General features: G+C 40.6%; 1 protein-coding gene across 6 annotated transcripts in view; it reads left to right on the forward strand.

The window, feature by feature from the left end:
* Positions 1–291: 291 nt before the first annotated feature.
* Positions 292–25937, forward strand: part of LOC117828974 (RNA-binding Raly-like protein) — a 39827-nt gene continuing 14181 nt past the window's right edge. Inside the window, exons 1-5 of one of the 6 annotated variants that reach the window (XM_034706406.1) lie at positions 296–496; positions 19436–19511; positions 20535–20582; positions 21034–21135; positions 23343–23521. In XM_034706406.1, coding sequence (XP_034562297.1) covers positions 460–496; positions 19436–19511; positions 20535–20582; positions 21034–21135; positions 23343–23521 — 442 coding nt within the window. In that variant the 5' untranslated portion in view covers positions 296–459. Of the gene's footprint in view, positions 497–19435; positions 19512–20534; positions 20583–21033; positions 21136–23342; positions 23522–25937 lie in introns of all 6 variants that reach the window. The other 5 variants (XM_034706405.1, XM_034706411.1, XM_034706410.1 and 2 more) reach the window with 5 other exon arrangements.

Here is a 25937-nt window from a genome sequence, read left to right on the forward strand (position 1 = left end):
AAGTGGGCTCGTGTTTGTGACGCGTCTTGCCATAAATCAAAATCAATCACTCCTCTTAAATCCAGTGAATCCATTTTACAGTCGCGATTATATATTGAGGGTACACATGATTATTATTATTAATAAACATTGAAGAACTGTTCGGTTATTTGTTCAGATATGTATATAGATTGCTCATTTTCTGATATTTCCCCCATGATAAAGTTGATATATGTTGATCACCCCTCACATCTGTGCATGGATGAGCCGCTCCGTCGCCCGGCCCCCCGCCCCCTCTCCCCTCTCTAACATTGGTATGATCCTCGCTCAAGCAGCGCCTCTCATTCCTTGTCTGAGGAGCTAAATTACATCCAGTCATAAAGTCTCCCAGCAGCACGCTCAAGTCTTGTCGCTCCGTGTCTCTGTGGTCTGGTTGCCTGAAAGCGGATCTGAAAGAGCGCAAAGCTGGACCCATACATAATGACCATGTACAAGGGGAAGCGTCGCAACCATCGATGTGAGTTTACACAGCCTCTAAAAGCCTTAATGACACACAGCTGATGTTATCTGTATGCAAATGTTGCTTGAGGATACAAGTTGAGATTACTGAGCCGTGATTCATGTGTGGATAAAACGCATTAGGATTGCTTTTAGGCCTTTTTAACTTTGGATTATTTGCATTATATTTGGTTTTACGCAGACGCAGTTCCAGTGTGCCAAAGTTAAAAAACGCGTGCTGATGAAATCTTTTTTTATTTGACTGTAAATGTATGTAAATTGATTTCCATATCCTCATAGGCTGTTTACCCGTCTCATAAGAAGTCATGTCACCTGCTGCACGCTGCCTGATCACTGTTTGCACAAAGTGAAGCCCATCCAGCCTGCACCTGCTCTGTTGTCTGCTGTAATGCATTCATTCTGCCCAAGTTAGCATACATTACCAAGAAATATGTCGACTCATCAAGGCTACGAGGTCGCTATAAATAATGAAAACAGTAATTTTAGGTTCAGTTCACGTTCATCCATCACTTTTATATTTAGAAATGGGAGCCTACATTTTTTAGATAAACAGCAGCTGTGTGCTCCAAAGTGCTGCTTCATGTGAATCATGGACTGCTGCTCTGCTTCAATGGTGTTTTATAGTTAATGCACATTTTGGTCTCAATGAAGAACGTCACTGTAATGCCAAGAGAGAAAAATGTGGTGATGATGTTTAACAGTTACCATGGGGAAGTGGTAGCTGAAAGGAGATTTTTTTAAACAATTAAATCACTCTTATTTTTGTCATTTTGGTTTAAGCCTCTTGATTGTGAGATTTTGTTAATTTAAATTATCTTTAGGTTATTGATTGCGAATCAGCCAAACCCACTTTTTCATGAGGCCATCTTGTGCTTCAACCAATTATTCCAATGAGAAAATTCTGATAATTTTTTATATTTGATGACAGTTTGAGCCAAATGTTGATATAATTCATGAGTTATTTAAAAAAGTTGTGAGAAAATGTATTGACTGTCATTGTAGCTGAATAAAAAGGATGGTACGACTCCAATTCCCCAAAAATTGGGACACAGTGTTCAATATTTGAACAAAATGTGATGCTTTATAAATCTTTAAACAGCATATTTAATTGAAAATGGTGGAAAAACAACATCTAAAATGCTAACACTGCAAAATTGTATTGTTACATGAAAGATATTCTCATTTAAGGGACAATTAAACACTGAAAAAGCTGTTTAATGCTAAAAATGAAAGGCTACGTTTTCTAGATCAAAGTACTGCCAAACCGTTTGGCACGAAAAGATGTGATTAGTCATATGTGCTTGTTTACATCCGGGTAGTAGAGCATTACAGCAACATGGCATTTGCCAATAACAAGAGCTGCAGCCCCATCTAGTGGTGGCTGGCTGCAATACAGCTTAGACACAACATATGGCTGAGATTTCAGGCCTACTGGCAAAAACATTAGGTAAGTCGTTCATCCGTACATAACTGTCTGATTATTTTAAAAGCGACAAATGTACATATATTTATATTTTTATGTACAGTAATATTTTAAGTACCTTTTTTTTTTTTTAAATCAGATTGAAATGCTGCCGAACAAAGTTTCATTGTATTTCTTTTTTACAATGACAATAAAGTGCAACCCTATTCAACCGACTAGATCTGATGCCCAGGTTATGACATTTTAACATTTAGTCCTTTATGTGGACACGCCCATACTCTCAACTCTTTAAGTTACTTAACACTAGGTTAGTCACATGACTTTGTATAAAACAGGCATTCAAGAGAAGCTTAGTCTCTCAGAGATGAGAGGGAAAGAGGTTCAACACTGTGAGAGACTGCGTGAGCAAATAGTTCAACAATTCTAAATAGTAGGGAGTTCATCATACACAGCATCCTGACTTTTTTGGCATTGGGGTCAAGCATTTGGGTTGTTGTCTTTCACTAATGGTGAACTTTAGACTGCTCCATAAACCCTTGACTTCCATCTTTGTGTGACTGATGTCTGCAGAGTGTGATACAGGATTCAGAGAGCTAGTTTGTTGTCTGCTCGGAGCTTTAATATTCTAAACAGTGCTTTGTACTTTGAGGAGGTACAGCTTGTTATGTAAAAGATGAGGCGAGGCAGAACCCAAATGCAGAGAGTGCAGAGAAATCAAGAGTTCTTGAGTCAAAGAAGCAGAAAATGGTGAGTCCAATGGATCTGATTAGGGGTCTTAAATTGGTGAGGATGCTGGAGGTGTTCAGGAGTTCATCTGTTGGGTCTTAGAACAAGACTGCAAGATAAAGCCAGTGGTTACAGAGTGAAGGTCCAAGCACTTAGTTGTTGGACCAGCTTATGGATGCATGAAATATGGTAATGCTATGTTCCTACAATGATAACCTGCAGTCATGGGTGCATATTAACACCCTGAATTCAACATCTAATATAGTGTAAGCATGCTGTTGAGCTCATGTGTAATGTACTGCTTTAAACAAAGCACACTTGAAAATTTGGGGATTAGGATTCTTTTTATGCAACAATTGGGACTCACTAAACTGCAGATTCTTGTTCTCAGTGGGTGAGATGGTGTTCGAAGGAGGTAGTCTCAAAACTGGTTAAGACTGCAGCATCTTAAAGTTGAAATTTCACTCCCACTAAAGGTCTTATACTTCTTTTTGCCGCAAGTTAGAGTGGGATTTCTGCAGCATATACATGCTAGAAAGATGGATGTAAGAGTGACATATAGCTGTGAAGAGGTGTGTGTAGGTGTGACTTTTTGGATGGGTTAGTTTGAGACTAAAGCAGTTTCATTATTTCTTTCTTGGCACTGGCAGCTCTTATTTTGAAGGGTGCTCTCTCGCAGTGCTGCATAGGTGTGATAAAAATGTAGCACATGAGAAGATTACACACATTTTGGTGGTTTATAATTGGTTAGTAGTAATGATCCAGGGAAGATGTTTTCTTTGTTGTTGAGAGTGATGAGCAAAACCCATCCCAGCTCTGTAATACCAATCGAAGAAATTCATCTTTGTTCTGTTCGCTTTGTTCCTCATCAAAAGGTGAACTCTGTGCCTGAGAGCTTGTTTATGATGTTGTCTTTTGTGATTAATTTAATTAGAGGAAGACAACCCTTCAGCCTCTTTTCCTGTGAGTATACGCACAAGTATTTGAGTTGAAGTCCATAAATATTTTACGATTTTGCGGCTCAGGAATCTTCGGAGATCAAATAGGGTTCCAGCCCTCTGCACCACAGAGATTTGTTTTTGTGTGTGTGTGTGTGTGTGTGTGTGTGTGTGTGTGTGTGTGTGTGTGTGTGTGTGTGTCATATCTTTGTCTGTGTGCGGTATGCAGTTATGAGATTTCATCTTCAGGCTAAAGGAAGACTTTGAAGTCTGATACGTGACATTAAGATTGTTCATACTGAGAAACTTCCTGTCGACACACTCTTTAGGCTTGTCTCTGCAGATTTTTTTTTTTAAGGCCTGTGCTCTTCTTGTTGTCGTGATTGAAGGATGCAGCACATGACAAATGAACGTGTGTGTTTGTATGTGTGTGTGCTGCAGATGTTGGTTTGTGTGTGCTGTGCCACTGATGTTGCAAGAAGGGGAGGGGGGGGGGGGGGGCACAAGAGGCAGGCTGTTACATCTTCTGTCAGATGTCCTCCATGTTCCTCAAAGCATGTGTCAAGGGCGGTTGGGGTTTTGTGTGTTTGTGTGTGCGTTTCTGCTTTCCAGACTTTTCTGCTTAGCTCCATTTTGCTCCGAAATTTCCGTTTGCATGTTCATGGGAAGGAATACAAATTATGCACAACACAGTCCATTGTTGAACTGTTCCTGCTCCGCTTCTCTTCTTTAAAAGAAACCCACTTTGAATCCTCTCTTTGCCGCTTGAAATGCTCCAGCTTCAGTTTTTTCCTCCTGATCTTGACCCACACCAGCACCCCCCCCCCTCCACTCCATCCTGAAAATGTGATTCTTATCTGTCAGAAAAGGGACCTAATGAGACTTCTCCGTCGATGTTCGATGATGAAATAATGTGACAGAGTTGTCACAAGATGTCGCCCCCCCCTTCCTCCTCTCCCCTGAGTCCACCTCATCCGCCTCATCCTCCTTCACTCTACCACTAGCAAAAGCAGCTCGGCTCACATTTTAGTGGAGCAAAGGCTCTTTGGACTGCTGCCGAGTGAAAAGCCAATCAGTGTGAAATAAAGACGTGCATTCAGTGACACATCTGCACAGAAAAAATACTCACACTCACAAGTAAATGACACCTCATTATCCATGTTCCGTTGTGCAGTGAGAGACAAAATGTTGCAAAAAAAGGCTGATCTTGTTTGTCTTATCATGAAGAAGCAGAATATTTAGAGCAACAGGCTTTGGTGAATGGCGTTTTTCCATATTGGATGTAATGTGCACAGTTGACAGATGTGAGAGCAGCAGTGTTAGGATGAAAACGAATTTCTGTCATGTCTCATGACGAGTAAACGGAAATAATTAGAGAACTTGCGACATCTTCCTTATCATCACTCATCTCTCACACCTCAGCTAGGATGTGTGAGCTACATTACATCCCATATTCGTGCATGTAGGCCAGTCAGTTGAATCTGAAATTCCTCTCAATAAGTCATTCTCTTTATTTCATGCTTTAAATAAAATATAAATGTCTGAATGGGAATTTTTGGAGCAGCATGATGTTCAAACATCTGAGATATCCATCGTGGGTTCAGGCTAAAGAGCTCAAAAGGGGCCTATTTTTAGAAAAGAGGAACGTCAATGGCAATAAACTGATTTGCAATGCTTGTCATGATTGTTTCTCAGAGGAGATACTCGTGTTTGTGTGTTTTGGTGTTTGTTTCATGCCTCAATCCCCGCTGCTAAGCCTCTCCCGCCGCGCTGTGTTCAACCGTCCAGCGGCGCGAATCGTCCGCTTTTTGAAGTGCACCGTTGTTGACTGGCGTGAGACGGCTTGCCGGGTTTTACAGGTCACACAGAGGGATGTGATCTCAAAGCAATGCTATGCCTTTATCTGTTCCGCCGGTGCCTGAAGGGGCCAGGGATTATGAGCTGATCCCCTCCGACTTTGGTCCGTGCAGACGCAGAGAGGCGGCGAGGCGGGACAGCAGACAGAAAGTCACACTCGAGTGTTTACAGTGGGGGGAGATGCTTCAGTGTCGTAACAGGATGTTCACTGAGATGTCGTAGTCGCATATAATGAAATGGCTGTTTAGTGAACTCTGGTCTGTGTGGAGGGATGGAAGGAGGGATGTGATTTTTGAGGCAGATGTCATCTTTAATAAAGAAGGGGAGAGGTGTTTCTGAAAAATCCCTCAAAAGTAGAACTCGGAGAAGTTTTCAGCAACTGTTTTTAGAATCAATTATTCATCATGTCAATTTCTAAAGCAGAATATTAAAACATTTACTCTTAACAGCCACAAGAAATGCAACATTTACTAGTAGCTGCAGTTTTCTGAGAAAATAAACCAAATATATTCAGGCTTTAAATTGCTGGTTAAAAAGTAAAGGCATTTTAAAGTCATCCTACAGTTTGAAATACTTTGGACAGACAAAATAATTATGTTTCTGAACCCTTAAATATGAGACAATGCTACTTTTTGCTTTATGTTATTGAGAATCAAAGCTCCTTCTCAGGTTTTGAAAACATTTTTGGTCATAAAGAAATATTTTGAATGCCTAACCTTGGGATTTGGAAGCTTGTAATTAGAAATGTTTTTCTCTTCTTGAAAGGAAGTTAAATAGAAAAAATTGTCATCATCACACTTTTATCAGGTAGACCAAAAAATAAGAAAATACTTGCCCTCTGGTAAGAGTGGCCTTGGTCTCTTAGGAAATGGTGAAGGATATTTAGGAACCAGAAAAAAATTCACTGATATTTTAGAGCCTGTGTCACCTTGAGCATTAATATATTTTAACACGTATTCATATTTGGGATATTCAATCCACCATTCATGAGCTACAAAACAGACAAAGAGGTAGCTGTTTCCATCAAAACAAAGTAAAAACACTGAGTATGATTGTATTACAATTTAGAATTTCATTCATCAGACACTTTTGTCTAAAGCATCGTACATGGATGAGAGTGAACTGAGACAAAGACTGTTTCATTATTAATGAGTGTCAACCTCTTCTCATCTGGTCTAATGTCTGCTCAGCTGTGATGTTGATGTGCTGCAGACAGTGCTGAGAGTATTCTATGCAATCTGTGCACTCTACTGGACAGAAACCTCATGATGAGACCATTCCCAAGCTACCAAGGCATTAATATTTATGCACTTAAACAATAGCTTTCACACCAGCGAAAAACATATACAGCTCCAGGAAAAAAAAGGGACCATACTATAGTTTTCTGAAATCAGCATATCTACATGCTTGGAAGCAGATCTATTCCAGTGTATGTTTGATTTCAACACAGGCACACTTCATTCTAAGTAATGAGGTGCTGATTTGGCAATCACCAGTGAACGAAGCTCGGCTCCTTGAATCACACAAACACCATAGACTGTATAATAAATGGACATAGTATCCGTGACATCATCCATCTGTTTCTGAAGCGCTGTTTTGAAGCCAATCATCAGCGGGAGCCATATTGAAAATGCCGAACTCAACCTAACTGCTGTCAAGCTAGCGTGAAGTAAAAAGGTGGGATTTGAGCCTCCTCGCCAACAGCTACAGTGTTCCCACCTGTCAGTCAAGTTAGCTCTGCCTCTTATTATTGAAAACTTGTAATCTCAATATCTTCAAAATTGCCGCGTTATGAAAAAATTCACCCCCCATACAGTGTGTGCCGATCGAAAAATGAGCTATCCAGACTACATTCGTTTTTTGTACCAGGCTGTAAACATGTTTATTTCTGCTGTAAAGATCGTCTTTTTTGAATTGGTGTGTATGTGGTTTCCGGTACTTCTGGAGCCAGCATCAAGTGGACACTCGGGGAACTGCAGTTTTTAACATTTCTGCATCGGCTTCAATTCTCACAACTCCATTGTTTCACCAAATATTTGTTCCTGGACTCTTAAAGATGAATATTTTCTTTGCATTATTTGCAGCGTAAAAACCGGTTTATGTTTTTGTCAGTTGACTTTATGACCTGAATGAGAGTGCTTTATAAGGAAGTTGGAAAGTTAATTTCAATATCAAAAACTAACCTGTGAATAGTAAACCAAAAGCATATTTTTGCTGTGGTATCTAACATTTTTCTAAAGCAGTAGATGTATCTATGATGGGCCCATGTTGGCCTAATAATACCAAGACATTGATGTTAGGTTGGGCTGTATTTTAAACATGACAAACAAACCCAAATTTAAAGACTTTTAGCAAATTAAGTAACAATTAAAGCCCTGCGATAAGTTGATGACCTATCCAGGGTGTACACCGCCTTCCGCCTGAAGCCAGCTGAGATAGGCTCCAGCCCCCGGTGACCCCTAACGGGATAAGCGGTCAAGATAATGGATGGATGGAAGTAACAATTAAATAACTCAAATATTTAATCACATTTCAAACTTATTTCTACCAGTGATCACTTCAGCTCAAAAGTGGTTTTACATCACAAAATATTTATACCTAACACCCTTAAGATCCAACAAGGTCAGTAAGCAGTATGATGTTGCTCATTGATTTTCTCACACCTGTACAAACAAGTATCAAAGTAAGATATCAGTGTATCGCCGTTTGATGTGAAAGAATACAATTTGTAAACAAACACTGATTTCAAACAGAAAAATGTAGACCACTACGTCACCTCACCTTGAACTTTGATTCACGCTGCTCCTGAACGCCCCCCCTTCTGATGTTTGATCTTCAAAGGACGGCACCTTTTGATATGCAGATGCCCCCGCATTTCTTCGCCACTTTTTTTTTTTTTTTTACCATGTCATTAGTCAACAACTGTCCGCATGGATAGCCTGCTGTAGCTCTCATGTTGGAGGGGCAGCGGTACATGACCTGCTTTTCTAAGCTGAATATGTCTCGGTCCAGAGAGGACATAGTAAATGTTTATTCCACTTCCAAGAGACCAGAATGCCTCGTGACCTTAATTTAAGGCTCACAGGGCATGGGGATGCAAGGACACGGCTAACGCCTGAAAGTGAAGTAAATGAAATGTGAGGTCTGATTGCGCATGGAGTAATCCAAACCTGTGGACAGACAGCAGGGATCCACTCCGAGCGGTATATTGGACGATATTTCACTCTGAAATGTAAGGGAAATCTTAGTTGTCAGTCCATACCTGCAACATGACCTTCTTCAATCCTTGGAAGTATATCAGGGAAAGCAGATCAGCAAAGATGAAAGGAGAAGCGTTATGAATTTTGATGATGTCCACATCAGCAGGGCCTCGTCTAAAGGTCTCTATATACAGCATTGGGTACCAGACCTGGGATTTCCTTCATGTCAGACTTCCAGCTTCACAAACCAGCCTGGATTTTGAGGACTAATTTCCCTCATCCCTAACAGTCCCCTCTGCGCGTCAATCACCTGCTTGATTCAGCCCCTTCACTCTGTTGTGTCTTTCTTTACATCTCTCCTGCTGAGGAACAATTTGCAGTATTAGATACTTTGTTCAATTAATTAAAGCATTGGGAAGATTGGTGGCAGAGTTTCTCCATGAGGAGTTGATCGACAGCTCCCTCTGCGTCCCGCTCCTTCAGTCTTTGTCTTTCTCCTTCTGTGCCTTTTTAATGTTTTATCTCATCGGATAGACAGTTGGCGTTTGCACGGCGAGGAGAATGAAATGAGAGGAAGCGCAAAGGGAAACGAGTGACAAATGCGTTGTAGAGTCATCAGCTCTGGTCTGTTGGGATTTTCCTCTCTTTTTTTGGGAAATAAAAGAATAAATTTCTCATTCTTTCAAGGTCCTGGCTGATATGTCTGTGAGGGAATTTATTGCAGTCAATCACCTGGCCGCCATGCTGCAGGTCTGCGATATGACTCTGAAGAGATACCAAAGCATTTTGGGTAATCAGGTGGAAAAACTTTGATGGCAGCATGGCTTTCAAGCTTAGCGGGTCTACCCCATGAATTAAATATTTCAGGTTTAATCCCTTTGACAAGAGTTCAGAACCTGTTAGGATTGAAATGCTCTTTTAATGAAATTACCAGTTTCCCAACCAAAAAAACTGGGGGAGTTTTTGTAGAATGTCATCACTAGGGATGTTCAAAGCAATTTATTTCGCAGTCCTTTTAATGGAAATTTAAATTCTGATGAACTGAACGGTCTAAAGGTAAGAAAACACTCAGAGAATCGAGCACAATTTATGTAGCACAGTCTGCAGGTTGAAAATGTCAAATTGATTGGCCAACTGTGGCTACAGATAGCAGAGCTAGCACCACCAGCTTTTGGTTCTCCTTACCTGATAACGTCCACATGCTTGTGCTGGTTGAGTGGTTATTTGCCAGTTTAACAAGACACAGCCTACAAACAACTTAATATCCATTTCTTGGATCAAAATATGTACTGCCAAACCATGCCACCCTATGGCTTCGACACATTATATGACCAGCATTTCAGGCCGACAGTGACAGAAATATTTGCAAGAAGTTTGACTAGTAATTCTGGTGCCAACTAGAGAGGGTAACACAATTCATCATTTTAAATGGGTTGGACATGACAGACCGCTTTAAATACAAACAGATGAGCCCTGTTATCTTAATTTAAGGTGCTATTTTAATGTTTTTTGCCACTGTAGCATTGGCAATAGTGTTCTTTCAGTCCATCACTTTGTCCATGGAACAAATACTACAGATGTTCTTACCTAGCCTATGAAATAATTCAACATCTGCCTGGCAAATATGCCTCAAAACACTGACATTATTGGTAACCAGTTTTTGTATCATGACTTTGGTGAGCGCCATCAATGTGTCAGAATAAAAGGTTACTGCTTTTTTATGGGCTAATTAAAAAAAACAAACTAATGGCATTCCCAGGCATGCTAAATAAAAGATGTTTGAAGCAAAACTTTTGACTCAGTTTGTTCTTGAAAGTAGAAAACCTCTAAAGAACGTTAGCTTCTCCATCATTAGTGGTGCATGTAACTCAATTTTGAGCTCTTGCTTCATAACAAATACGACTTGCTGATTTAACCTTTTGGTTTGCATTCATCTGGTTTGAAATTATTTTCACTTTTAATAAAGATTTGTTATCATATTTAAATATCCATCAGAGGCTCTGAAAAAAACAATAAATATCAGTTTAACCCTGAACCAGAAGATTGATTAATAAACAAGGTATTCTTTCAATCCCATCAGCCATTACAGACTCCATGCCTCCCCCAGGAGAACCTGTTTATTTTCAGTCTCTGTGTGAGAGCCCAGACATATGATAACTGACACACATCAATTATAGCATCTGTGCTGTGCCGCAGCGGGCGTCCAAGCTGCTGCAGACACCAACAAAATCAGCTGTGTTGTGATTGCTTGGCTTTCTAGAACAACTGATAAAAATGTACCTAAAAGCCCACAGATTATAGCTTTTAGTGTGTTCAGCAGCCTTACATTTTGTGGCCCTCAGTCACTGGAGCATGCTGTAAATTTCTGCTCTGGTTGATACGTTTTTAGCCTGTATGAGAGCAATGGTGTTTAAATATTGACAGTCGTCTTAATCGCTACATTTGAAAGAAAAGCCTCTGCAGAATGAGCTTTTGGAAGCTGAGTGATTGAATTTTCATTACTTCAACAGCACAGCGGTTTAGCTCATGAGAACAACATCTTAAGGGAAAAATACATCAACTTGTCTGTCTATCCCTCAACACGGTGCCTTCACTAATACTTTTCAACCTTGGGTGACCCTTGTTAGCTTTGTTTCTCTCTTCTTCTTTTGTGAGAGAAGGTAGACTGTCTCTCTCAGGAAGAAAATATAAGGCAAGATAAATACCCTTGTTGTTACAGCTTCAGAGTCAGTACCTTGGGAGTGAGCACTTTTGTAAAAAGTATGATAATGTTGAATTTTTTCTGATAATTAAAGACAATAAAAATAGACAATACAGGAGTGTAGGAGGTGGAGGATACTCCTATGTTGAAATTGGAAGTCAGTCAGCCGTGCTGCTGCTAACATTAATGTCAAGGTCAGACTGTACAATCCTTTCATCACGATGATCTCCTTATCAGTTCAGGCGATCACAGAGCCATAGATTCTTGCCCAACAGACATGACAGACTTCATGGTGGTCCACGAATAATCATTATGACCTGGGTGGTGACATAGGAAGGGAGAGAAGGGTTGGGTTAGACAACACCTGGAAAGAAGTCTGTTTGCTAACGGCAGTCACTCACCGGGTTTTTCTCTGTCTCACAGTTTCTTCCTGCATCAATTTCCTCATTCTTACTTCCCGTCGCCATTTTATTAACGCCCAAGACTTTTGAATGTTGTATTGAGACTGGTGTAGGTGGAAAGAGCTAGCGGTCATAGTAGTTAGCAGTCAACCCAAGATAGCGAGGTAGCATCAGAAATCTTCAAGACGACGGAGTGGGGATCTCCACACGGCGGTCTATTATACAGAACTTAATAGAAGTCAACCTTTAATGCCAGGTCTCCACAATGCTATACTCATAAATCATACACAACATACAGCAAATAGCAGTCCCTCCAGGATTTCGCGGAATTTTTTGTGATTGTTGCGGCCCAAAAAACCTGGATTTGCAACAACTTTTTGAAAAAATTTTGGTGAAAGTTGCGATTTTTGGTTTTGCTTTTTTCCCCCAATAACATCTCAGGGGCAAGTACATATGCTAAATTACAGTTGTTTTTAGAAAACATTCTTGTTGTGACCACTGTGACTGTATTTTGATTCTCTTGATTCACAGAAAAATGCCATGAAAGGTCTCTATTGCACATTTACGACGGTCCCTAAATGCACCTTGCAGCGACAGAGGCACAGTCAGTCAGTTCACGGCACTTTGAAATGAATCTGCATCTTTTGATGACGAGGAGTTGATCCAAACTTACTAAATGTGTCTGATGTTTCACCAAACTGGATTAAATCAAGCTGTAGACGGGAGCTTTTTACGGTCATAGCGACAATAACGTCAAATATTAAACAGGAGTCCCCCGGTTGTGTATTTGTCACTAACGCACACCGGGGGTAAAAATCATCAATGAAGATGAGACAGATGCATGGAGGTGAGGAGAGCTGGTTTATAAAGCACACCTGCTGCAGGTAGGTGACCAAGCTAACACTGAACCCCTCAGATAATAACTCTAGTATCTATATATAACAACGTTGTCATCGTCACTTGTCCTGCCTGCTGTCCCCTCTTTTCATCCGTTCTCTGCGCATGTTTTATTGTTGAAAGCTGTTGAAGGAAGTCAAATTGATGACCAAACCGATGACGTACAGGGGCTGAGATTAATGTAATTGGCCAAATTTGCGGGAAAGTTGCGGTGATTGTATAAAATTGCAAGGCCGCAAAAAAAACGCGCACATAGGTTGAATTTGCATTGATAGTTGCGATCGCGAAATAGCAACTTCCTGGAGGCACTGAAATAGGCACAGCTTACACCAACTCGTCACTAAATAAGAGTCCCCTCTGGGTCGAAACTTGACAAAATAGCAATTGTTTGTATAATGAGACCGCAGACGGCAGAAAGAAGTAACCAAACATGCTAGACTTTCTGTGGTGAGGTCGGAGGCATCTAACATGTGGTCTTGATTGTCGTTCACTATGACACGGGATACAATGAGTGATTGTTAGGACTGCCTGAAGGCCGGTAATTTGGGGGCTTTTTGCTGTTATTGGGAGGAGAGGACAGATCATAGGGTAGAAACTGGGAAGAGAGAATGGGGAATGAAATGCAGCAAAGGACAGAGGATCTGATTCAAACCGCCTGCTTCAAGGACTGTAGTCTCTTTTACATAGGGCGCATGACTGAACTGCTGAGCTTAACAGGCACCACAATGTTTTATCATTGAAGGATGACTGTAGCTTGCTTTATCCCTGTTCGTATACCTGTTATCACTATTGAATTTGTTTCCCATAATATATAAACGTTATTGTTAACGTAACTTAATTGCAATCCCCTTTAAAGATAATGCCATTGCCTGACTCAGATGTTCATTCTTATCCCTTCCAGGATGTCCTTCTGTTTCCCTGCATCCTCACAAGACTCAGCCTCTCCTTATGTTTTTGTGTCATGTTGGTTTCCACCGGAGCGTTTTCTCTTGGTAGTGATTCCCCTGCAATATGTCGCCATATGGCCCAGTTTATAGCTTTGATTTATTCAAAGCCTCGACATCCACTGCTCCACTGTTACTCATCCCTTTCTAATGAAAGGAGGAGAGGAATACGACTTGTAAGGTTTTCATTGGTGACACAGGTCTTGAGTAGACAAAGGCCCCACAGGTGATGCTCTGCACTCAAACATCTCATAATGATCCTCCTCGGTGCGCAGAGGCACAGGAAGATGTATGTGAAGTGCGAGAGAGTGATGGATGGAGAGGTGGAGTTAGATGGCGTGCAAGGGAGAATGAGGCGAATGGATAGAGAGAAAGAGATGTTGAGGGATAGGTTTAGGCCGACGGCAGAACAGGGAGCCCGAGCGAGAGAAGTCTGAGGGAGACAGAGATGTAAGGCAACAAATGAGAGCAATAAAACACATGGGCAGGTTGCTTCGGGGAGTCACGGATCCTTGTTTTCTTGACGGAAGAACACAGGTCTGTCCTCAGTGATTACTTACGCTGCATGCCTCTGTCTTTCCACTGCAATTTACCTCCACAACCCTTACCCTTCCTCTCCATCCCTCAGCCAATAACACCGTTACCTTTAAATATTTATACATACCTGGACTGTTTGTTCAGTATAGACAAACAGGCAATGTATAGAGTAGACAGAAAATAGAGGTGGCACAAAAACATATCTATAAATAATTGCAGGGCTGAAAAATTCAAATTGCATCATGTGTACATCCACACAGCTGCAAGGTCAAGACCTTTTGTTGTGTTGTGCTGCCCAGACAGAAAAAGCGCAACCGTCCAAAAAGAAAAAGCCCTTTGTAGCCCGTTCAGCACCATGGACAGCTCTGCCTTCATTCCACTCTGACTGAGCTGCAGAGCAACAAGCAGACAAACCCACAGTCGTAACACACGGGTAAGCCAAAAACAACGGACAAATGGAGGTAATTAAAGCTCTCAGTTCTGGGCCCTGACCAAGGAAAGACTTTGCTGAGCACTTAGTCCTATAGCTGCCCAGAAACTAAAGTTTCTAATAAAAGCTGCATCAGAGAAGTTCCTTGATGACATGTCTTGCTTTTAGTTCCTCTTAAATGCTTTTCATAAAAACATAAATGAGGATATTAAGGAAAATGTATGCATATCTTAAGCACTTATGAGAGTTCGTTTTCTAAAGGATTGAAGTAAAAGTGCTCTGGTGTTAAAGCTGCCTCGAGACAATGTAAGTTTTATTGGACTTTTTACCCATTACTAAACTCTCAAACAACCCAAAATGTGGTTTTAGGTATTTGCAGATAAAAACCCTAATGCACCTACATAACAGCAAAACTTATGGACACTTTAAAATATCAGCAATCACCATAAGAATATAAGGGATGATAACAAACAACAGCACTGCAGTGCTTGTCCAAATATAAGCTGTGTCCCTATAAAATGTAATGCTTGTGTCACCACCTGTTTCCGCCCCTAAATCAGCGTAGCATAGCACTGCCTTTGTCACTTAGCAATGGTTTAGCTAGCTGGCTAACAAGCTAACATAGCAATGCATCACTTAACCTTACCACCATCACCAACATTTAAAAGATAATCTCATGTTTAAAGACATCTATTCATTTCAACATGTGTTCAGCTTTCTGTGGAGTTGAAACCAAATACTGTAATGTCCGCCATCTTATTTGAAGTGTCGCACAAAGAATCACAGGATATGTCGGGTCCCAAAGGATGCACATGAAGCATCCTCCGAGTCCTGGGTGAAGTAATAAATACTCATCGGCTGCATTTAAAGGAGCCTCAAAATTGGAAAGCCTTCAACGTGCTGCTTTGACACAATTGGTCTTTAATTAGCTTTGGAAGGACACTGAATCCCTGTCCCTGAGTTGTCAAAGTAATCACACTGGTATTGGATGGGGCTTTGTATCAGTTAATACTAAAGTCTATATAATGAGTTGGAAAACAAAATGTATTATCAAGTTCCAACTTGATTGTACTGTATTCCTCTGTCACCCCTTTTCCACTCAAGTGGCTCTGGTGCTAGAGCTACTTCAGAGTTGGTTCAATTTTGAGAACCTCCAGAGATTTGCTTTTGAACAGACTAGGGCCTCAAGAGAGCCAAGTCACAATTACATAACTTTGCCCCCAGCCCCTGATGTAAGCAGCTCTTTCAAGGAGTTGGTGCTACACTGGAACCATTTGTTCTGGTTTCCGGCCAGTTCTTAAGTTGTCGGAACCCAAAGAACTGGTTCCAGATTAGACATTGGCTCCAAACCAGCCTTGGAACTGACTTGGTGGAAAAGGGATATGTGTGATTTGAATGGGCATTCTCCAGATTAATGATAAAATACTGAATAATAACAGTCAGGATGGATTAATCATTGAAGTAATGTACTGTTTAGATGTATATCGTAGCAGATCTCTTGGAGGGGTTGTCTTTCGTGGCTGAAAACTCTTGAAAATGTTCATGTTTTATCAAACATGATCGTCTTCAGCTCCTAACCTTGCTTTTTACCATGCTGAAAATGTGGTGTTCAGGAACACAGCGGGCTCTTAAACCAGGCTCCTCGTCCATCAAAGGGGGTCTGAGCCTTCGTCTGCAAAACCTGCCAGGTTTATCTTAAATGCCAGGATAGAGGAGTGAGGATTAGGCTGTCCTGCATGCTGTATTTGAACTGTTGAGTTATTCTGCAGGCACCAAACAGAAAAACTATCTGGGGTCAAGGATTGCTCAGTGTTTCAGACACTCAGTATATTTAGCCGGATTTTGAAGCTAAACTTCAGGTCAGTGAACACAATCATCATTATCTCTGACTTGGTTCATGGTCAGTTCTACTTGTAGCGTACTCACGCACACACATCCTCTCATCTTCACTCAATTGGTCATGCAGCTCTCTCTAAAACGCCTGTATTTTAGCATGTCTGAGTAGGTAGTCTACAAGCAGGCCAGGGTTTAATCCTATTTCTTGTGAGAGCAGCCACTGGGAGAAGGAGGCTGCAGTTTTTCCAGAAGCTTATTTTCGCCCCAGTGAAATTCCACTCCCGAGGATCGGGGTGCTTCCACATGTTTTGTGTTGGGAGGGGAGGGGAGAGGCATGTGTAATTTCAGAAAATGCGGGCTGCTAGAGAGGACAAAATGATCCTGGGAACATGAAGGAAACTATTTATTTGAAGTTGCCTTTGAGTGATCTTTGTACCTGACAGACTTTTATGCACACAAGGTTTGAGTTAAGTCTCCCAAAGGAACCTCAGTGATGGGTTTATTATTCTTGGTGTTCAACTTTACCCCAGCAGTGTCATAAAATAATCTCTCTGTGTGTGCTGCTGCTTGTAAACATGCAGATAAATGCAAAAGATATCAAAGATGACATAAAATAGGAGATGAGTCTGCCTTTGAGAGAATTCTTCCTGCATATTTTGACCACGTTTTGCCCCGAGCGATCGATATTCTTCATAATCCTCCCCGCCTTTTTTGTAGAATAATGTTTGCATGGCTCTTTCCCTGACCTCAGATAAGGATGAGAAAGCTGCTTTGAAAACTTAACTGCAGTGAAAGGTGTTGGATTTTCTCTGCTTTAATAAACAGATGCCACCTCACGTCCACATCCATAACGTTTCCGGACTGTTTTCATGCTTTTAAAGGGACATGGTGCGTGTTTTGACCTACTGGCTCCTCTCCCAGAAGCCATTTAGGCTGTGCACAGAATGCGAGGACCTTGCAACACCCTTGGCAATGAATGCACAGATAGCGATTTGGAAAAAAATTCTGCATCACCGACTCGCTCTGACACAGCAGCAACATTTTGCAACACAGGGACAAACACCCGGATATAAATCATCCTGCTTTTGTTGTTTTTTCTCATTTTGACATGCTTATTCTTCTATATTGTTTTACTGTTTTCAAGGATTCTTTTCTGCCTTGTGATGAGAATTTCATTTTGTAATCTTTTCTCTGCACCATACCAAGGTCTCCTTTCTTGCCGTTGAAAATTGGCTCCCACAATGCATCTCCACATTAGTGAATGTGTCTGACGGTACCGCCGCTTTGTGTGCTGCTTTATTTAAAACGCTGAATGAAAAGTTCAGCTTTACAGAGGGAACAGCAGAGAGCTTCCTGACTACTTGAATTGATATTTCACTCTCTTCATTATGCAGTGGAGCTTTTATGTTCCCGTGTGTTCAGGCGCCGCTTTGAGTTTCACACGGAACCATCGGTGCCATCGAGAGCTGTCGCTGTGTGTGAGGAGCTTTGAGGAGACGAAGTTGTTTCACTTTCATTGACACAGTTCTCGGCTTTAAAAGAGGTTACCCTGCAGCAAAGGAAACACTGGTCCTCAATGAAATCCTTTAAACTTACCACCAGTGTAGGGTAATTTTGTTAGGGGAATATTTATGAATAACTATAAATAATAAACTCTCTTTAAATCTATCACAGATTAATAAGCACTGTATAAAATGTTAATAGTTTCTAACTCACTTTAACCCACTTACTGGCAGTAACAAGATCCTTATTAAATGTTAATTAAAGCACCAGTAAGGAGTTTTTAACTGATGCTGAAACAGACTGAAGTTAAAAGTGATGTCTCTTTGTCACCAACCAAAGAAAACAAGATGGGCAATTTCTATATCGGTATCGCTCACATATTTATTACAAAAATTCTTCACATTTCCCTCTCATAATATTAGAAGACCAATTTATTTGTTTAAAAATGTGAAATATTATGTTGTATGGTTTTGAATTGTAGGATTTAATGAGAAGAATTTGTATCCAGAACTGAGTTTATAGAAGTATGACATTTTACTTTTAAAACCATCCGTCCGAAGTTCTGAGATACTACTTTCTTTTATTGAAATGTTTAGGTTTCAAAAGAAAAAATTAATACCTGTTTGTTTTTTTTACTTTAAATTTTGGGGGTATTTTGCCTTTTATTGGATAGGACAGTTGAGAGAAACAGGAAATGTGGGAAGCAGAGGGCGGGAAAGACATGCACCAAATGGTCAAAGCCAGGTGTCTAACAAGCGACCGCTGCGACGAGGTCACAGCCTCTGCAAATGGGGCGTGCCTAAACCCAGATACCAACGTGCCCCAACTTGTTCTGAATTTAGGTAGAAAATACTTATAATAAATATAATATATATATATATATATATATATATATAATATATAATGAATTAAAGCTCATGTGCGGAACTTTCCATTTGTGTTGATTTTGGCGCCCCCTCTGGACAAAACAGTACTTCTTACATATTTGCCGAGTTTGTCTTGTACATGAGTATGTTGCAATTTCTGTCTTTAAACGGTCAAATGCATTACTCACTGATAATATTTGATGCTGAAAAAGTAAAAAATGGCCGTTTTCTGTATGCTGTATGGTCTTATCTAACACCCACCATTTCACAGGGGATCAACTATTAACATGCAGAAGTTTTCAATATTGTCCTTGATGGCCTCATTTACTTTTCCTCATCATAAAAAGCTCCCACTGTTGATTTCAATTGGTGTCATAACTAGTCAAAAACTCCTGACTGGAGCTTTAAGTCTGCTGTCTGCTGTAAAGATACAACTTAAGTCGACTACATCAAGTTGTTTGTGTGACTTAAAAGCAACAATATTTAAACAAGCAAAGTTTAATCATCACAGATTTCCTTCCACGACAGGGAAGGGACACTGAGAGATATTTACATGTTCCGACAAATTATTTGTGATAACCATTTTTCAATCTTTTGTAATGAAGAGGCACAACAATATGTTTCCACCACTGACTGATAAATGATGTGTCTGTGTGTTTGTGCTTGTATGTTTTACAGACATAAACATGGCAGGTGAGCCAAAGCCATACAGGCCCAAAGCGGGCTCCAAACGGCCGCTCTCAGCTGTTTACAGGTGAGACTACTTCAAACGCTCTCTTTCAGATGCAGAGGTGCTGCTCCTGTCATAAATATTCACTATCTCTCATTTCCTGCTCCTGCTGATGATGTAAATGTGGAGTAATATTTGAATAAGAAGATTCCTCCTCTTCTGTTTTTTTTTTCTTTTTTGTCTTTTGAACTTTGAATTACTAATTGAGTTTTTGATGCTTTCCCAACCTTGTATGAAGTTTATTTGGCACGGGTCTGCAAAGCTCAAAGGAGCTGCTGTTGAATAAGCTTCATTAAGCATGACCCTGATTTTCTGCCGCGCACACACTCCTCTCCTGGTCACAAACAGATCAAAGCACTGCGTGTTTACTGAAACCTAACATGACACACAGAGAGAGGTTTTTATTTTTTAATGTGGACATTTTCTTTTAAAGCAAAGGTTATATTCCTTCAATTTATTCCTCTCTGAAGAGTTCTTTTGTTCCATTGCATGTCCTATTTTACTAATTTATTAGTTGTGCATTGTGTTATTATAAACCCTCATTTGCATTTTATAGCTGCAGCTGGAAACAGCCAGGATGTAAAATGGTAATTATGGAGCAGGAACAGGAGAAGCAAAAACCAACAGTACACTGCTCTCAATTGAAAAAGAAATACATTCATCCTAATTAAAATTCCTGCGGGAACGGTAACATTTCAACACCTCCTCTACTCCTTACTTTATTTCTCTCTCTGAATTTCAAATAAGTTGCCATCCTTAGTGTGTACTTAACATTGATTTTCTTCTCCAGGGGCTGAGGAAATATTTTTCTTTCCTTCTCTGGCAGTAAACTTTTTTCTTCTCTGTTGATTTGTGGTCTTACGTGTCAGCCTGCTTAACCTGTTCTGAGCTGTAGGCAGAAACTAGAGTGTGTCCATTCAAGTAGATAAAACAAGAGTTTGATCTGCTTACTTTTGACAGATCCAATATGGATCATCTTACTGTAACCTGTCTCATGTCTTTGTCCCTGTCTCCTCACCTGTCTGTCTCTCTGTTTGTCTCTCACAGTGGTTATGAATTCGATTATGAGTACTACAGGGATGATTTCTACAGCAGGTACGTACCATTGAATTTATGATATGAGTTTTGGGATATCTAGAGAATAATAAACTTAGACCCCATAGAGGGTTTTTCCATGTTCCCAGGGTCTGTTGTTCCTATGGCTCTATATTCTCTTTATATTAGCAAACCATATTGTTGGAGACTGCCAAGAGTTATCTTAATATTCATACTTCATAAAGAGAGCAGGAGAAAAATCTGTCATACAAAGTTTTAATGATCTTAACAATAAAGTTAAGAAGTGTGTCTCTTGGAAAATGAAGATTTCAGCAGTGTGACATTACTTGGCTAGAACTCTAACAACCAAATTCCACCAGATTCGTGTTCGGTCCTTCTCTAAACCTGTCACAGCACCGGATCTGATTGGTTTCTTTTCTTATTCTAGTCAATGTGTTAACTTCCACTGGATCCGCTCTGTTGTGTTCCGACTGTGTCTCTGATCCGGCAGGTCGGAGCCCTCTGGATCAGATACGCAAGATGCCGGAGCACGACGCATCAATCTCAAAAGAGCAGATCGAGCGGGACAGGAAGTCAGGCACCGAAACAAAATGTAAACATCTGGTTCATTTTCAGATTAAAACACTGTGTTATCACCAGATCGTATTTCACTGAACTACAACAACAAACCGTCATAATGAGCGGAGCCAGGCCTGGAGTCAGAGGCCAATAAGGGACACATGGTTGAGGGGAGGAGTCAGAACCTAGGTCACATGACTCCAGCTGGCTGGCGGTCCTGCTCCATGCTACCTTCTGAAATCACAACTTGTGAGTGTTGATGGATGAAAGAGCACGGAGCTGGTCCTCAGCATCTGTTGGAAGCCGATGTATGAGGATGATTTTAAAATATTGATTCAAGGAGATAACATAGTGAGAGCATAAAGTTCTCCAATGTGTCAAACAAAGAGAACGTAGAGATGGGAACAAAGGTGAGCTCCCCAGCCTTGATCTCCATTTTCAAACTGTATGCAGATGATACTGTGGAGTCAGATCTCAAAGTCTCATTCTAAGTTAACAGAAACAAAATATTTTTTATATTCAGGTGATTATACACCAACTGAAACATGCATATGAATACAATATTCCATTTCTAAATCTGTTCTGCTAAATGCTGCTATTACTACACGATGTACCTTTAACCCTTTTTGACTGCTTAGCTGACATGCTGTCTTTCAATTTCCCTTTCCATTCATTTCTTCCAACTGTATGATTAAAAATGTACATAACATGAGCCAAGACATTCATAAAGAGGAATGAATAATGTATTCAGCAAATGTTACGCTGTAATTGGCAACCTTGGCAGGTGTTGCTGAGGAGAAAATGCCTTTAGAAAAGCAGGACAGAGATGCTAAATTTAAGTTAAAGCTATAAATCCTTCAGAATGAGATACCACAATGTGAAGAAAGGAGTAAGTAGTGAGTGTGCTACATTGAAAAGGGCATTGTGATAACCTCAAACTGCAGTTGTAATTGACATGCTGTCTTAACTCAGAAGTTATGGCTACGACTGTAGTTAGGTAGTTTGCAAGTGATACTAACAGAGGGAAGACCATTTGCTCAAGACTTTCTTTACACTCTCATCATCTTCCAAACTCTTCATCTTTCACTCTTTTCACTCTTATTTTAGTCTTGTTCAAGCCCTGTATGGTAAGCTAAGCCAGGGGTTCCCAAAGTGTGGGTCTGGACCTCCTGGGGAGTCGCCAGACACAAAGGGGGGGTCGTGAGATGTCTTCCAGAATGTTTTTTTTTTTTAATTTATCTAGAAATAGTACATTTAACCCATTATAGTAAAGAATAGAGACAAAAATAGAAGCTAAACTTGAAATAAAACCTTGAAAATAGAAAGAGTTTTCTTCCTTTTTTTTTTGCCACATGACTCCTAAGTTTAGGGTTAGTGAACAGTTAATAATCAAAAACATCAGTAGCAGTAGGTTAATTCATAATGGCACAGGAAACACATCCACATGCTCATATAGGAAGGCTAATTTTCTGCAGACCAGCTAAATGAAGCCACATGAAATCACTTTGAGGGACAGTGGGGGTCGCAAGTCTCTGTCACCTATATTTTGGGGGTCGTGGGCTGAAAAGTTTGGGAACCCCTGAGCTAAGCTATGTTGGTACTTTGTGTAAGCGAGGTTTAGTGAACAGCCAGTACTTTCTTTGGTAAATGTGTGTCCTTGTCAGATGAAGACTCAGTTCTCCTCCCACAGAGGAACTTTTTAATAGTCAACGTCTCAAAACGGCTGAGCAGATCAAGCATACGAGTGTGATTAAGGGACACTTGTTTTCTCTGTTACTTATCTGCCTGTGATCAGAGTGCATATCTGTGGAGGCATTTTCTAAATGTCAAACTTGTTGAGGTCCATGACAGACGTCCACTGTCACCGAGAGCAGTCCGAGCCGGCACCTTCATTTGACATTTAGCAGCCTCTTCTTTCATCCTCTTCCCTTTTAAAAAGATATGTGAGGGCGATTACTTGCATGGAAGAAATGGACTTGAAAGTTTTGCAGAAAATTGGATATTTGTAGATTTGAACTGTAATGTCTCCCTTTTGTTTCATGTGTATGAGAGACAGGACCAAAGAGAAATCCATTGAAAATCAGTCTGAAAAAGAGTCCTGAGAACAGATAATGGTTTTTAGAAAGTGGAAAACCTTTTATCTTTAGCAGATGGACTCTTTTTGAATTCTCTACACCACCTCAAATGAAAGAAAAGGTGTACAAAATGGAATTTAATATAACTGTTTTTTCTTTTCTCCAGGCTTTTCGACTACCACGGCAGAGTGGCCCCCCCTCCCAGAGCCGTGATCCCCCTCAAACGCTCCAGGGTGCTCGCCCCCTCCTCCCGCCGTGGGAAGACCTCCTTCCCCATCAAAACATCCTCCTCCTCCTCCTCTTCGTCCTCCAGACCTCCCACATCATCCTCCTCTGGGTTAAAACGTACGTACAACAGGGAGCTTTTTATTCGTTTTTCATGGAGCCGTGAGATTTCTCTTTTATTTGATTCTTATTTTGAAAAGACACTTCTTAATTACGCTAATGGCATTCTCTCCTTTTTCAAAAAGCTGAAGGCTTAAAGCAAATCTCAAAGCCGCAGCTCTGAGAGGAGAAAACGGCGGTGTGATTCACTGTGGAACAAAAAAAAAAAAAGAAAAGCTATATAATTCACTCCAGCAGCTCAGAACAAGCCACACTGCAAGTAGAGCAAAATCACAACCACAAATATAATCCCAGCTTTATGGCGCGGCCCCCTTTTCAGCAAACAGTGCTATTCCTGTCATCCTGGATCTATCTGGATCTCACTCGGTTTGTCTGATTAACCGGTGATGCATTATAACGTCCGTAAATGTAATTAAAGTGAGATTGGGGGCATCTCTGTGGAGCTGTGGTCAGCTCTGTTAGTCTCTATCCGTAGCCTGTGTGTAATTGGCTGCAGTGTTTGTTTCATTGTTGCCCGTCTGGGCCGGTGTTATCAGCTCGAGCAGCTTGGTGCGGTCTGTCAGGAGGACCCAGTCACAGAGAAGGGGAGGAAAAACCCATCTCCCATCCTCTTTTTGGACGGACTCAATGAGTTCTCTCCTCTGTCTGAGCGCTATGTTTGGAGACTAATTTGGATCTGCCAGTTCTGTGAAAAATCACTGTTTGTATTGACTCTGGCCCCGGATAGATTGGACAGCAAAATAAGGTTAGCCTGCCCAAACAAGAGGGCGGGTCAGTGTGTGCAGTTTAAACCACTTTGGTTGTACAAGTAATTATTCACTGGAGGGGGGAAAGAAGCAGAAGTCAGACGCATGGATTATGAGGATGGATGGAGTTGTGTTTCCTTCATTAAACCCTCTTTGACACACTATCTTGGCTGTCGGTTTATGAAGATGGGATTTGGATTTTGGCCTATTTAGACTATTTAGGAAAGACTCTGAATGGTGACTCAAGCTTTGAGTTGTGTTCCTGCTTGTGAAGCTGCAGACTGAAACGGATACAAGCATCGTAAACAAGGCTCTGACCCTTAATCTAATATCAAATACATAGAGGGTAGATGATTAACCCTTTGCATGCCCCTTTTGTTCCACAAGCACAGCATGACAAGATAAGGTTGTTTTGTTCTTGGACCCATTGATGAAATTCATGAGTTCCAACATCAGAAAAAAACGTTAAAATTGGTCTTTAAAGGATATTAAAATCAACTACTCACAAATTACAGTGTTTTCAGCTCCTTATATAAAAATATCTTGCACTTTTTCTTACATATTTTTGATCTTGAACTTTATATAATCAAAGTCATGATATTTTTCAGTAATCAAGCATGAGTATCAAGGACATTTCTCACCATTCACTGAAATTTAACAGGCCAGTTAAATCATATTTGAAGAATAATCAGTGTATTTATTAACTTTGTCACCAAAGCTCAAGTAGAAATACACTCAGTTTCCTGGATCGGCTTCAAAATGAAAGCCGGTGCTTGTTGTGCCTTTTTGAACGCCTTCAAGGTGAAACAGCATCAACAGCAGCAGCAGTATAAAAAATGATCAGCCTGGGAAAGGGTAGGTTACTACAGCTCTCATATGGCTGTGAGAGAGTGAACAGAGAGGATGATATCATTGATGTATAATTTAAAATGGCAACAGCAGACTATTTACTGAAAAAACTGTGTGTATGTGTGTGTGTGTGTGTCAGTGTGCGTGGGCAGTATCAAACCAAATGGCAAAGGAAATGGTGGACTCTAAAAATAAAGCATTATATAAAGAAGGATTTATAAGATCTAAGTACATTTTTAATCTTGAAAAAGAAGTGCGAGCACGACCAGATTCATGAAAATCTCAAGAATAATGTCTGAAAGCTCTTACCCTACATTTACAATATTCTAAAACTATACCTACGCCCAAGTTAGAGGCGCAATAAATAGTTAGATTGTTTTTATTACTTGCATGGACTTAGATTGAAAAGTAAGTCACTTTTGCTGCACTTAAAATTATGCACACTGATAGTCATGAGGTTCCTTGTGTTCAAGGTGAGTTGAAATTATAGGCTGCATTAAACATAGACGTAGACGAAGTGTCTGCACTCATTTAACTAAGAAGTGACGTTCTGAAGCTCAGAGATGACAGCCCCCACACTGGAAAGGCTGACTCAACCTAACTTCAGTCAATGTAGAAACAGGCAAAGGGTAGAGTTGAGGCGGGCCACCTGAGAAGCTGCGACAATGCACCCACCTGTCAGTCAAGTCAGCCACGCCCCTAAATATGCAAATGTGTGTATACCTTTTAGCCTCAATATCAGAATCAGAAGCCTTTATTGTCATTGTAGCTACAACGAAATTAATGTTTTCACTCAAATCCGATGATGCACTCACACACTC

The sequence above is a fragment of the Notolabrus celidotus genome, chromosome 17 (genome assembly GCF_009762535.1).
Source record: "Notolabrus celidotus isolate fNotCel1 chromosome 17, fNotCel1.pri, whole genome shotgun sequence".
Taxonomy (NCBI): Eukaryota; Metazoa; Chordata; class Actinopteri; order Labriformes; family Labridae; genus Notolabrus; species Notolabrus celidotus.